A 13952-nucleotide genomic window follows, 5' to 3' on the forward strand; every position below is an offset into this window, starting at 1 on the left:
TGCAGCAGTTTTTTCTTAGCTTGTAACTTTGGGATTAGCAATAATACTTGCGTGAATCACAATGCTATAAATTTTCCTGAATTTTCTGAATCTTCTGCAGTGTTACATAATTACATAATCAGGACAAGCTAATGCTAATCCACATAATATGATAATGGCTATTTTTTTTCTAACATGCATCTGCCTTCGGGTTGCTTTAGTACTGGTCTTTTGGGAGTAAATTTGGTACCTCCAGATCTTGAGATCTAATTTCTTCTAGAACTCGTTTTACAGATGTGTGTAAGTACTCAAGAGCAATCTTTCCAAACTTAAAAAATGTACTTTTATCAACAGCATCGTACAACTGTAAGTGTATATTTTGTTTATACTTGCTATGCTGTTATTTTTACTTGGATTTTTATTTCCTTTCATGTAACTAGAATTTTTTGGTGTTAACATGTTGAACTTTGCTGGAATCTTGCAGGTCTTCAGTAAACACAATGTTTGGTCCAAAGGCCGTCCACAAAATCGTTGTGCATGACTGAGAGCAGGTTGAAGTTTTCCAGAATATGTTTCTGCAATTATTCCTGAAGAGGTCAGTATTTCACCTCACTATGTCGCTCTGTGCGCTATTATGATGCTTACCTCACAGTGATGATGCACTTTTGCAAAATGGTCAGCTATGACAGAATTGTTCAAGGATAAGGCCATCACGGTTGACTTTCGTTTTTAAAAATGGGCCTTTAATAGTGCTTTAGTCGTTGATGCAAAACAAAAGCAAGCAACTAACCGGTTCTGAACATCAAGACTTCATACTTAGATTGTCATCGACATCTGTAATTCTGTACAATTTAATTGAACACTCTTTTTTTAAGAAAAAATGAACTCCTTTTATAAACACTGTTCACCTATGATGTTAATATATGTGAAGGATCCTCCACTATACGTACCGTACCTCTCTTCCTCGTCTGAAATATTGACTACTGAATAATAACACAGGTTAGCAATATTGAAAGATGCCCCATCTCATACGTTGAGTCTCTTGTCGAGTCTATCGCTGGTGAATTGCAGGGTTTGATAACATTCTTGATTTCAGGTGGATTTGGCTCATTGGATATACAGATAAGAGGATTTCTGAGCCTGTATAGATGCTCGGTTCCAAAGTCTTCAGCTTTCGCCGGAGCAAGCAGCTCCACGGTTGAACATTGCAACAAGAGTCGAAGCTGTTCCAGGCTTCTTAGCACCTGGGATGGGAACGACAGCTATCCTGATAACAGCCCTTCTGTTAAGGTGTTGGTCAATTTGCCACTTCCCATATCACAATTTAAATACTATTGAATTTGTTCTCGAAGTTGTGTTCCCTTTGGTCTTAATGTCTGCCTTTGTTTCCAGAATAAAATTATCGCTTTTGTTATTTATATAAACCTGATGGCAGGTACGAATGTGTCCTTGTTTGACTTCCTTCTTTTTATACATTCAATTCAACAAATAATAGTCGAGTGCTTTATTATCAATTCTCAACAAATAAACCATTCAGAAGTTCTAAAAAGAAAATCTTGGGATACATGCAAGTCAAAATATGATTTCAAGATTTATGCGCCACTCCAAAATACTACTCCATATTTGTTCTTTCTTCAAAGAAAAAAAAGCTGCTTGTTCAGCTGTCAACCTCATGCGTTTTGTTCAGTGCGGTGCGGGAAGGTGCATGTCATTGAATTGACAACCAAATTAACCAAGCCAACGAAGGTGCTGCTGCAGGCCATTGAGCTCAGACAAAGATGTAGCCTATAGTTCAGACAAGGAAGACTTAGTCACTGGGCATCTTCGCCGGTAAGACCGAATCAATCCGATAATAATGAATCTTGTAATGTTGTTTGAAAGAAATCTGAGAAGAAGTCGAAGCTAGTCGTTCGGATGCGATGGCATGGGCCAAGAAGACAGGTGGCTTGATATATGGAATTACAGTATGAGGCTTATGAACAGTATGTTATTGATCCCATGAGTATCTTGGTATTTTAGGTAAGCTACGTAGTAGGTACCATCTCGCTGATATACTAGATCATACACTAATGGTTTTGATACCGTAGGATCATACGTATGAGTATGATTTTCTTCTTCAGTGCCAAGTCAACATTTATATGGAAGAGATTGATCTTCATATGATCGATTGGATGTTGATCCAAACGATAAAATAAATATGTGTGGCTAATGCCTACGAAATACAATCTAGTAATTAACGTGATAAATGAAAGGAACAGCCATGGGCCATAGAAGTCGTGTTGCACCTGCTCGACACAAGTGGCTAAAATATAACAGTTCGGCTGATCAAGCATGTTGACTAGAATAGATAGTTTGTCGTGTGCTTGTTCTCTATTAGAAAGAATTGGTAGCAAGAAAGCTCAAGGTGGTGGGAAAAGTTAGGTCGGTGTCCGGGATGCTGCCTCAGCGGCCGGAGTGATGCCCTACGACGAATCCGATGACAGTCATTGATGTGCATGTGCTTGGAGTGTCCCTATGGCGGTGGTTGTTGCAGCCCGCAAGGTCTTATGTTGCGAAGCCTTTCGGCATGCGCTGCTGCCTGTTATCATGGTGCTTCTTCTTTATTTTTCGTTTTGTAGTGAACTTCTTGATACTGGCAATATAATGTAACCAGACCAATGACCACCCCTCTAGCATTTTTCTCCCTTTTTTCTTTTCCCCATGGACTAAGCACTATTCGGAACTAACATGTTTCTCCCGCTTAAAAAGAAGTCCAAATAATTCTCACACGAAGATGTCTGTGGCTCTGTATTGTTCCATGCAAAATTTACATTTTTTTACGGTTTGTGCAAAAGAAGTATACGAACATGCCTGTTCTTTAGAAACATGAACATACTTAGAATGTCTGAAAAGTGAGAGCTGTTCTTTAGCCCCTCATTTTAGTGTTTTCACTATACACCACAAATAAACTCATGGCTCCTTGATTCAGAGATGTTTTTTTCCGGATATTTTTTGGAGGATTTGAATTCTTAGAGAATTTTCCAACATTGGTGATTTGGTTCACGCGATTAGAGCCAATGGGATTTTTTTACTTAGCATTCATTTGCACTCTATTTGTGGTGAAAAATCCCATCAACGCAAAGCTCTTGATAGAATCCCTTCATTTTTGTGTTTTCAAACACTCTATGATGATCCTCGCAGAACTCTTTGATCTAAATCCATGCGGATACTATAGGATTGAAGGGGAGATGACACCAATCATCCATTTTTCCTATTCCTGCGTTTGGAGAATCCTACAAATAAAATATGCTCAATTTTTCTAGACTTTTTTTGTGAATATGCTCGATAATAAATTATCGCTTTTGTTATTTATAAATCCAATGGTACGTATGAAAGTGTCCTTGTTTGACTTCTTTTGTACATTCAACAAATAATCATCGAGCACCTTTATTATCAATTCTCAACAACTAAACCATTCAAAAGTTAAAAAAAATAAAAACTTGGGATACATGCAAGTCAAAATATGATTTCTAGATTTATGCGTCACTTCAAAATAGCACTCCCTCCAATCCATATTAATTGTTGTTGTTTAGTAAGTAATCTCATGTATTTTGTTCAATACGGTTGGGGAAGGTGCATGTCATTAGCTTGGCAACCAAATTAACCAAGCCAGCGAGGGTGCTGTTGCAAGTAGCTGAGTTCAGACAACCATGTAACCTAGAGTTCAGAATACAAGATTTTTTTCTAATACACAAACAAGGCCTAGTCACTAGGCATCTTCGGTAAGACCAAATAAATCTGCTAATAATAAATGTTATAATGTTGGCTGAAAAAAAGAGCTTAGTCATTTGGATGCAGTGGCACAGACCAAGAAGGCGGCAGGTGGTTCCAATGTGAAGCTTGCTAACAGTTTGTTACTGATCCCAGAAATATCTTGGGATTTTCACGAAGCTACCGTGTTGTTGATATATACACCTAATGGCTTTCTTCTTCAGTTCCAAGTCAACATTTTGTATTTGTAACCGCCACATTTGTATGGAGGTTGATATTCATATGATCGATGGGATGCTCATCCAAATGATATAAAAATACAAATGTGCGACGGATGCCTACGAAATACTGTCCAATCACCTTACGATTGAAATGGACAGCCGTAGGTTAAAGAACAAGTAGTGTTGCACCTGCTCGACACAAGTGGCTGAAATATACTAGTAACAGGTTAACAGCTATTAGCCTGTTCGGCTGACCAGGTATGTTAGAATAGATAGATAGTGCACCGTGCTCTTGTTCTTTATAACAAGAAGAAAAATTGGTAGCAGGTTGGCGCTGGCGAAAATTAGCCCGCGAGGACACTGCCTTTCTGTGGATGCCCTTCGACAAAGCCGTTGAGGTGGTTGTTGCAGTCTGTGGATGTGATAATGTTGTTGTTGTTGCAGTCTGTCGAGGTCTTGACATTGCGAAGCCATTCGACATACATCAATCGAGGTTGTTCATGTGATGCTAGTCAACGCGTTCGCTGAATAGATCATTTTCGTATGATGATGCTTCTTCTTTTTTGTTTTGCTGTTGTAAACTTCTCGACCAATGGCCGATGGCCACCCCTCTATCTCCTTTTTGCTCATGGAGTAAGCCTTCTCTCTCTCTCTCTCTCTCTCTCTCTCTCTCTCTCTCTCTCTCTCTCTCTCTCTCTTGCGCGCGGAGAGTGAGTTGTATTCACAACATGTCTCTTCCGCTGAAAAAGAACTCCAAATAATTTTCACATGAAGATGTTTGAGGCTTAATAGTTTTGATATGACCTCAATTTTGGTGGTGATTCTACCTTAAATAACTTTTGCTTATTTAAGCATATTGTATATCCTGTAAAATGTATACACCATGCGAAAATTACATTGTTTTTACGTCTTGTGCAAATATGTATATGAACATGCCTTTTGTTTTGTTTTTTTGCAAAAATGAACAATGCCACACATACAATTTGTTTACACCTATAGGGGCCTTTCCGTAAAAAATGAAAAATAAAAATTAAAGGGGTTTTTTCCCGCAAAAGGAGCATGCCACACGTCACAACTCCACCATGGGGTCACTCACAGTGGGCCTGATGCCATGCTAGCATGACCCATCAGCGTCACCGGTGTATAGAAACATGATTAGCACCGTATTTGCACGTCCGAGCCAAATTTTTGCACCAGTTCAATGTATGCCGCAAATTCTAGCACTAAAGTGACCGTTTATGCCAACTTCTAGCACCACCCGTGTAATTGACTCTTTCTTTATCTTGAAAGATTTTTTGTAAATTATGTAAGCCATCTGCCCTATCCCAGTTTTTGTAGAAGATATCACATCTGTATGTATTTGCACTTTCTTTTCTCTTCAATGTTAATATGTTGTTTCTCTAAAATAAAAAGGACAGTAATACGCGCCGGCGCACCGGCCCAAATTTGGGCCGGTCAGCCTGCAGCCGTGCGATCTGGTAGGCAGGAGCCGTCCGATCCCCCCTCCCCCCACGTCATATCATCTTCTTCCTCCCTCCCCACGCTTCAGATCCATTCGGCGCGATGTGTGCCTGCCCCAGCCACCTCGTGCGTGTGCCCCAGAGAGAATAGGAAGCATCCACGTCCTCTCCCTCGCCGTCGCAGCACCCCCGTCCTCTCCCTCTCCATTGCCGCTCGTCACTGTCGCCGCTCATGCGCTCACAGACTCGTCCCTGGTTGAAGCTTTTTTAGCCTCTGGTTGAAGTTTTTGTTACGCTGGTTGAAGCTTTTTTCAACGGGTGAAGCTTTTTCATGGGGGTTGAAGCTTTTTCCACTATGCCGGTTGAAGCTTTTTCCGCCACCGGTTGTAACTTCTCCTTGGTGAGTTGAAGCTTTTTTCCATGTCAGGTTGAAGCATTGGCGCCCGTCGTCTGCCACGATGTAGCAAAAAAGTCGCCGATGGTCGCAAAAACAGGATGTGGTTGTAGCAAAAAAGGATGTGGTTGTAACATTCCCTGTCTGTCGCTTGTAGTTTGTCGCACTGCCAGTTCTAGCATCGCCGGCCGCCGGTTGTAGCAAAAAGAAACTCCGGTTGTAACAAAACGGTGACATGGTGGTAGCAAAACTGTGACGCCGGTGGTGCGTTCTAGCAAAGCAAGACTTTTCAGTTGCTGGTAGTAGCTTATTTTGCAGGCGGTTGTAGCTTTTTTTGCTGCTAGTTCCAGCAAAATTTGCCGCTGGTTGCAACTCGCGATGGTCACCGCGCTCATGATCGTCGCAACGCATCGAGGTTCCCCGCTCGAAGCATCTGTGTGCGATGGTTTCCAGCAACAACGGGCGCCGGTTCCAGCATCTGTTTGCGGTGCTCACCGGAGCAGAGGGCGGCCGGGAGACAGAGAAGACAGGAGATAGCTCAGGCAAAAAAAGGAAGAAGAAAAGGCGAGTGGACGAGAGCGATCTGCGAGACAAGATAAGGCAAAAAGGGAAAACGGTTGCTGGGCCCACCCACGAGAAAAAGTTGTGTGTTTTGTTCGTCGCGAGAACGTACCATCGGTTTTGATCGTACGCTGGCCGCGCGACCGGCCGAACGATTCGGCCGGCGCCCCGGCTGTAAACGTTTCCCAAATAAAAACCTACTAAAAACTGGAGTGACCACATACGCCCCCAACCAGTCGGTTCAAATGTTCGCCTACGTGGCTACCGTAACCTCAAAAATAATACGTCTGTGGGCATCATAGTTCTTATCAAATCCTGTACATGAGCTTCGTGGCATAACTTTAAACAAAGCTTATCTCTATGCATATGGCCGGCACGCTCTACAAGTCGCAAAAAATAGTTCTATATATGTTTTTTTTTTTAGAAAAGGAGGATGACCCCCGGCCTCTGCATCTGGGAGATGCATACGGCCACTTTATTGATTATTCTCGAGGACCTTACAAAGTATTACAACAATATGCCTGAATCCGCCGCCGCCGGAAGGCAGGCCCGCCGCGCCGCCAGGCCAGATCGGCCCTTGGCCGAGGCAGCCGCCGCGCCGCCAGGCCAGATCGGCCGCGCCACCCATGCCGCGGGGCGCCGCACCACCCCCACGGCGCAGGCAAGAGGGAGGACCCCCGCCACCGCCGTCAGCCCCGGGCCAACGCCGGCGGCTTCCTTCGGCGGCGGCGGAGGGAGGGGAGGAAGGGAGGGGAGGGGACCGGCGGCGGCTAGGGATCGAGATCCCGCCCGAGTCGCCCGAGCGGGGGCGACGCGGGGGCTTCGGGCGAGGACAATGTAACCTAAGAAAAGTGATGTGTTCAGTTTACAAGGAAACTGTGTGAAGAAGACAAGGCTAAAACAGAGCACGTAAACATCCATGTATGCATGGTGTATAATATACGGAAAAAGGACAACCAAATGAGCACCAAAGACAAAGGCTAAAGCTAGCTGAGCCGAACACAATGGAACTCGAGTGAACCCCTGGCATGGCACCAAATGGCTCCCTCTCGGGCGTAACGACGACGAGGCATCGGAGGACAAGAGACAACGATATATAAGGCCAAGAATGGCGATGGTGATACGTACAGCTCTGTCAAGCTTTCTCTCGGACACCATCAATGGCGTCCATCTTTGGATCTCCCGCGGTGCAGGTGCTGGCCGCTGTCGTGGGGGCGGCCTGCGGGCTGCTGTGGTTCCGAGCGCGGAGGAGGCCGGCCGACGACCCGATGCGTGGCATCCCGGGGAACATGGGGTGGCCGGTGGTGGGCGAGACCTTCGCCTTCATCGCCGCCTTCTCCAACCCGGCCGGCATCCTGAGCTTCATGCGGGAGCGGCAGGCGAGGTACGGCAAGGTGTTCAAGACGTACGTGCTGGGGCGGACGACGGTGTTCATGACGGGGCGGGAGGCGGCCAAGATCCTGCTGTCCGGCAAGGACGGCGTGGTGAGCCTCAACCTCTTCTACACCGGCAAGCAGGTGCTGGGCCCCACCAGCCTGCTCACCACCAACGGCGACGAGCACCGGCGGCTGCGCCGGCTCATCGCGCAGCCCCTCTCCGTGGACGCTTTACGGAAGCACTTCGCCTTCATCGACGGCCTCGCCGTGCAGATCCTCGGCTCCTGGGCCGGCCGCGCCCGCGTGCTCGTCCTCGACGAGGCCTCGCAGTTCACGCTCAAGGTCATCGCCAACATGCTCGTCAGCCTGGAGCCGGAGGGCCCCGAGCAGGAGGAGTTCCGGGCCAACTTCAAGGCCATCTCCTCCTCCTTCGCGTCGCTGCCGCTCAAGCTCCCCGGCACGGCCTTCCACCGCGGCCTCGGCGGCCGGAACCGGATGTACGCCATGCTGGACGCGGTGATCGCGCGCCGCAGGGCCGGCGAGGTCCGCGAGGACTTCCTCCAGACGCTCCTCATGAAGCACGCCCGCGGCCAGCAAGCCAGCGACGCCGCGCCGGACCCGGCGGAGGAGGAGAAGCTGACGGACGCGCAGCTCAAGGACAACATCCTGACGCTGCTGGTGGCCGGTCACGAGACCACCACGGCGGGGCTGACCTGGCTCGTCAAGTTCCTCGGCGAGAACCCCGACGTGCTCGCCAGGCTGAGGGAGGAGCACATGGCGATCCGGGCGGCGCACGACGGCGACGACACGCAGCACCTGTGGTGGTCGGACCTGAGCAGCATGCCGTACACGACCAAGGTGATGAACGAGACGCTGCGGCGGGCCACCATCCTGCCGTGGTACTCGCGCAAGGCCGCGCAGGACTTCAGCATCGACGGCTTCGAGGTGGCCAAGGGCGCGTCCGTGAACCTGGACGTGGTGTCCATCCACCACGACGCCGGCGTCTTCCCCGACCCCGAGCGCTTCGACCCCGACAGATTCGACGTGCGTCTCCTTTCTTTCTTCCTCGTCTCCGGCGAGCAGCCTGGCTAGCTGACGGCTCGACTGACTTTGTGCAATGCACATATATGCAGGGGACGCTGAAGCCGTACAGCTTCCTGGGGTTCGGCAGCGGGCCCCGGATGTGCCCAGGGATGAGCCTCGCCAAGCTCGAGATCTGCGTCTTCGCCCACCACCTTGTCTGCACATACGAGTAAGTCGCCGGCGAACTCTACCGCCGGCCACTGTGTCCAATGTCTAGCTCTGACGTCTGTTTTCTGTGCAGCTGGAAGGCGCTGGAGGATGACGCCTCGGTGCAGCCGACGCTGGTGCGCATGCCCAAGAACAAGTACCCCATCCTCGCCACCGCGCTCCCCTGAACTCCAGCTCCGGCGATTTGTGCCGACGCGGACTCGCTCTGACCCCAGCTCCGGCCATGGCGAGGGGCCGACATTTGTTTTCAGCATGTGACAGACCGACAGGCACTCTACTGATGCTGTCATCGGCATGGTCAGATCATGGTATCTTGAGGCTACTTGTATTGTATGGGCCAACTATATGCAAACTTTACTTGTACTAGCAAGTGAAACCAGCAATCACTTTTTTTTAGCACAACAATTCCACACACATAAGGATGAACAGCTCATGAATTTAAACAAGGAAAAACAAGTAAAGTGAACAAAACATTCTTTAGACGACCAAACATGTAAACTTGCAATGCAATGTAAACTAAATTTAAACAAGGAAAAACTCTTTAGATGAGCTATCTGATGGCCATGTAAACTTGCAATGCCACACTATAACACACTACATACTAATGGAACCTGCTACTCCGGTGGCGCATTGCCAAAGAAGGATAGCCATGTAGCTGAGCATTATTCCGATGTGCATCTCTCGCGACGAACACAGCCCAACGATGCATCTCTAGCGACGAACGGCACAGCTCAACGAAACAAGGAAGCAACAGCTAGCAAACTCCAGCGACCAGGTAGCAAGGCCGACCAACAGGGACAAACTCCAGTGACCAGGTAACAAAGCCGGCGAACAGGGGCAAAGGCACAAGCATCATTTTTAGGCAGGCTGCAGAGAAGCAGGGGACCTCCAATGGCTATGGTATACTGCCACAGATTGGAATCAACCAACATGCCCTCGGTTATTATTAGACAACAACGGAAGGAAGAACCGAACGAAACCGATCCGGAACAAAATAAGCAACCCAAAAGGGGGCCTGCCAAAACAGAAGATCATTTAAGATTGATAGCTTAACTCAATCCCAAAAACAGAGCATTGAAAGAGATTACCGGTTTGCTTTTCCTTTTACGGACCGATGATTGTCACCTCCCCCTTTTCTTGTGATGAATTTTTCAAGCAAAGTTTAGTTCACCGTTTCCTTCCCGGTACCACAGGAACAACAACATGGTATGCCCGTCCAATCCCACATAACCCACGTATCTCGCATGAGCACAACCAGCATGATGGAGCATCAACACACAGCGCGACCAAGAGCCACCTCTCAACCAAGCAAGAACCACCGAGCAGCGTATCAAGCAAACATGTAGGGCCCAGCACCAAGCATTTTATGGCCAAGTCCATGTGACTCACATTAACCAGGAAGCAAATAATAAGCAGGTCAGTAATATGGTCTGTAATAAAGGATCTGCTTACTCACGGTACATCATTATAGTTCAAATACATGATCACAAAGTTTCAGACACAAGGAAACACACCTCATGATACTAGATAGGGTTTTCATACCTGGATGAAACACACTTCTCAAGATCCAGGCCATCAGTAGGGACCTGATCGGTCACGACTGTAACGGTCACCCCCGCTTCCACCATCTCGGCTACGGCTAGAATATCGGTCACTGCCACGCTCAGATCGATCACCGTCACGATCAGAACGGTCGCCGCCACGGTCAGAACGGTCACGGTCAGAACGATCGCCGCCACGGTCAGAACGGTCACGGTCAGATCTACCACCACCATACCTATCATCTCTGCCACCATATCGGTCACCTCTCCCGCCATCACCATCTGGGCACTCTCTAGCAAAGTGTCCAGGTTTGCCACACTTGAAGCAGTCCCCACCACTACCACGCGGCGCACGACCACCGCCATAGTCACGGCCACCACGAGACCCACGGTCACGATCAAAATCACGGTCACCGTTACGATCTCTACCAGCCCCTTGAGGCTGAGCTTTATCAACAGTGATGGCCCTCCCTTCCAAGTCCAATCCATTCATGTCCTCGATAGCTTCTTCCATGGCTTTCTTCTCATCAAAGGTCACAAAGGCAAATCCACGTGAACGTCCAGAAAACTTGTCCATGACCACCTGCACATTACCAGAGAATAAACATAAATAAAAGCTCATGATGAATAAACGGTAAAGCGTATATGTGGAATAGTTGTGAAGGTAAAAAAAATGCATCACTCAGTCAACCAATATGAAGCCAATATTTGCAAAACAATTCAGGAATTAATAGCAAGTAAACAAAAAACATTCCAGATATAATCAATACTGGGAAATGTATAAATATGCAATTGTATGCCCTAAAGCTCTATTGTGTCAAGGTTGAACATATAACTGGGGAAAAGATTGATCTCCAAGACAAAATAAGTAAATAACTAGTGACGAAAATAGTCCAGTAGCAGGCATAATTGCTTCATCAATGCTCTATCAAACGCTGAGCGTAGGATCAGGAAAATAATTCGAACTTATGCAGTTGTTGGATTGTAAACAGAGAATCAATGACCAAGAGATTGTGTAAGTCACCTTTGCCTCGGTAACTTTGCCGTATTTTGAGAATGCATCCTTGAGGCTTTCATCAGTTGTGGACCAGGACAGGTTCCCAACGAAGCATCGGTACTCATCCTCATCAGCCATCACTGGGAGGATAAACAAGCACATCCAACACATGAGCAGGTAAGAAACTGTTAGAGCTTGCCAAAAGAACAAGAGCAATACAGATTATATGGCGAACAACAAATATTTCTGTTCATTCACCCCCCAAATCGATAAGTACTCCTAGGTACCGCAAAGAGTTAGTACATGTTAACCAGCAAAAAAATAAAAGCTGAGCATGGCAATTTGTCAATAGGCAGTATCATTAGCTCTTCTAAGCTAAACTGGATATCTTTTTTGTGGAGAAGGGGAAAGTTTACAGGAAGCAGAAGCAGGGCAGCACAGCAGAAGAGAAGCTGGAACGCCTATGAACATTGGCCAGAATAGAAGCTGGGCATCAAAACAGAATGGCATCGCAGATTCGCTGTCCTGAGATGCCCCAGGGCCCTGGCTAAATTGCAAAATAAAAGGAAAAGCGATTATGCTGGATCTTCCTCTCCTCTACGTGCCCTGTGTTTGGAAATGAATTTTGCAGAAGGCCGCCTTAATAATTCCTTAGCAATTATGCCCTAAAAGCATGCTCGGTTCTTCCATCCAGGGGGGCATGAACTGCCTAGCAGCGCTACAGTAAGCTTAATAAATCTTAGATGTGCCGTTGGGGGATTCATAATCCCGGAGGCAGAAGGAGCAGCAGCGACGCGGGCATCGGAGTAGCAGGCTATTGGAAATCCTGGGCAATCACCCGACCTGATTCGACAGCGCTCTCTAACCAAAACCAGACTCTGCTATACGACGGCTGAGCAAACACGCGGGTCGCTCGAGCTGGAAACAGGGCCGAAACTCGACCGGAGAGCCACCTCCCGTCGCAATCGAAACTTGGTCGCCGGAGGAGGTGGCGCGAGCGGCGAGACCTCACCTGCGAGGGGGAGGGGGCGGTGACGGAGACGAGGGCGGCTTGGGAAGCGGAGGATTTGGTTGACCGGAGCAGAGATCGGCGGAGGAGAGACCGCGTCGTACAGTAGTGGCGCGGGGATTTTATATAGACCAGTAGTAGGAAGCCCAGAGTGGAAACGTTGGAACCCTAAATCCCGTCGGCGGCGCGAGATATTTTCCCTAGTGGTGGGCCTGACAGGCGGGGCCGGACCTGACTGTAGGAATCTTCGTCGTTGGGCGTGGGGTCAGATTCAGACAGGCCGCCGCGTGCTTCGGTGGGCTCGGAACCTTTGGTGGATGGGTGGGTGGGCCGCCTGTAAAATGCTCCAGCAGGCCGCACCCTTTTTGGTATCCAATGTTTTTTTTTGTTATGGAGAGGTTTTTTTTGTATGCAGAGTTTCTTGAGAGTGAAACCAACCGGTTCTTGGTAGAGGGGAAAAAAGGAGTGGAGCCAACCCTGTCCTCGGTACAGCTAAAAAACGATTATGTTCTTGCGAACCAACATGTGGTTGGGATGGTTAGGTGGGCAGTGGTATCCCCAGCCCAACAGGGTTCAAATCCCGGTGCTCGCATTTATCCTGAATTTACAGATGCGTTTGTGAGTATGCACATGTCTATAAGTCTATGAGGAGTTTGATATTTACAGAGAAAATTGACCCCTAAAAATGAAGTTCTTCGATTGAAGACTTTGGATTTCTGAAGACTTTCTGAAGACTTTGAAAGTGAAGAAATTGGTGTGACCTTGAAGACTTGGAAATCATTCGAGGAACATGAAGCGTGAAGACTTTGTTTTCGTAGTTTCATTTTCTCTTTCTTGAGTCATAGGAAACACCGTACTGTTAAAGGGGGTCGGGGAAATACTAAGAAAAAATTTCCATGCAATGCTCAACTCAAAATCCTACACCTATCAATCCCTTCGAGTGAAGCCATTGAAAATCTCATACAGTTCAGTCAATTTCTTCAATGACGAAGACGAAGTTCTTCTTGTCGCTGAGGAATTTGTTCTGACTGAAGAGTTAGGAATTCACCAGTGCGGATTGCCTACACAGTGAGGAACATGATAGCCCTGAGGAATTTGAGAGTCATAATTCCGACCGATGTTGTGCTACGCGCCAGCTATCCCAAAATATCTACCCACCTAACGATCATATCATTGAAGGGCATTTATGTCTTATCATGTCGGGCTGCTCCCTAGGCTATAAATAGCCGCCCCTACAACCACTAGCTGGTTGGCTGCTCCGAGAGAAACTGACACTTGTCATTTGAGAGCATCCCATCCTTCGAGGACTTTGAGCGAAAATCATCAAGTGAGGAAAACCCGAACCCAAACACCTTCAAACCCCAAGTGATTGAGCATCACTGAAGAGATTGATCCTGTGTGGATCTGACGCTT

The 13952-nt window shown here is 47.4% G+C and overlaps 2 protein-coding genes across 2 annotated transcripts; one reads left to right on the forward strand and one right to left on the reverse strand.

The window, feature by feature from the left end:
* Positions 1-7621: 7621 nt before the first annotated feature.
* On the forward strand, positions 7622-9386 carry LOC119312699 (abscisic acid 8'-hydroxylase 1-like). The gene is made up of 3 exons (XM_037588452.1): positions 7622-8785; positions 8875-8993; positions 9066-9386. The coding sequence occupies exons 1-3, from the start codon at positions 7634-7636 to the stop codon at positions 9157-9159; spliced, it is 1365 nt and encodes a 454-aa protein (XP_037444349.1). The 5' UTR covers positions 7622-7633; the 3' UTR covers positions 9160-9386.
* Positions 9387-10373: 987 nt separating this feature from the next.
* On the reverse strand, positions 10374-12690 carry LOC119312700 (glycine-rich RNA-binding protein RZ1A-like). The gene is made up of 3 exons (XM_037588453.1): positions 12543-12690; positions 11558-11670; positions 10374-11116 (listed from the first exon to the last, which is right to left on the reverse strand). The coding sequence occupies exons 2-3, from the start codon at positions 11666-11668 to the stop codon at positions 10568-10570; spliced, it is 660 nt and encodes a 219-aa protein (XP_037444350.1). The 5' UTR covers positions 11669-11670; positions 12543-12690; the 3' UTR covers positions 10374-10567.
* Positions 12691-13952: the final 1262 nt, after the last annotated feature.

Source organism: Triticum dicoccoides, chromosome 5B (genome assembly GCF_002162155.2).
Source record: "Triticum dicoccoides isolate Atlit2015 ecotype Zavitan chromosome 5B, WEW_v2.0, whole genome shotgun sequence".
Classification (NCBI taxonomy): domain Eukaryota; kingdom Viridiplantae; phylum Streptophyta; class Magnoliopsida; order Poales; family Poaceae; genus Triticum; species Triticum dicoccoides.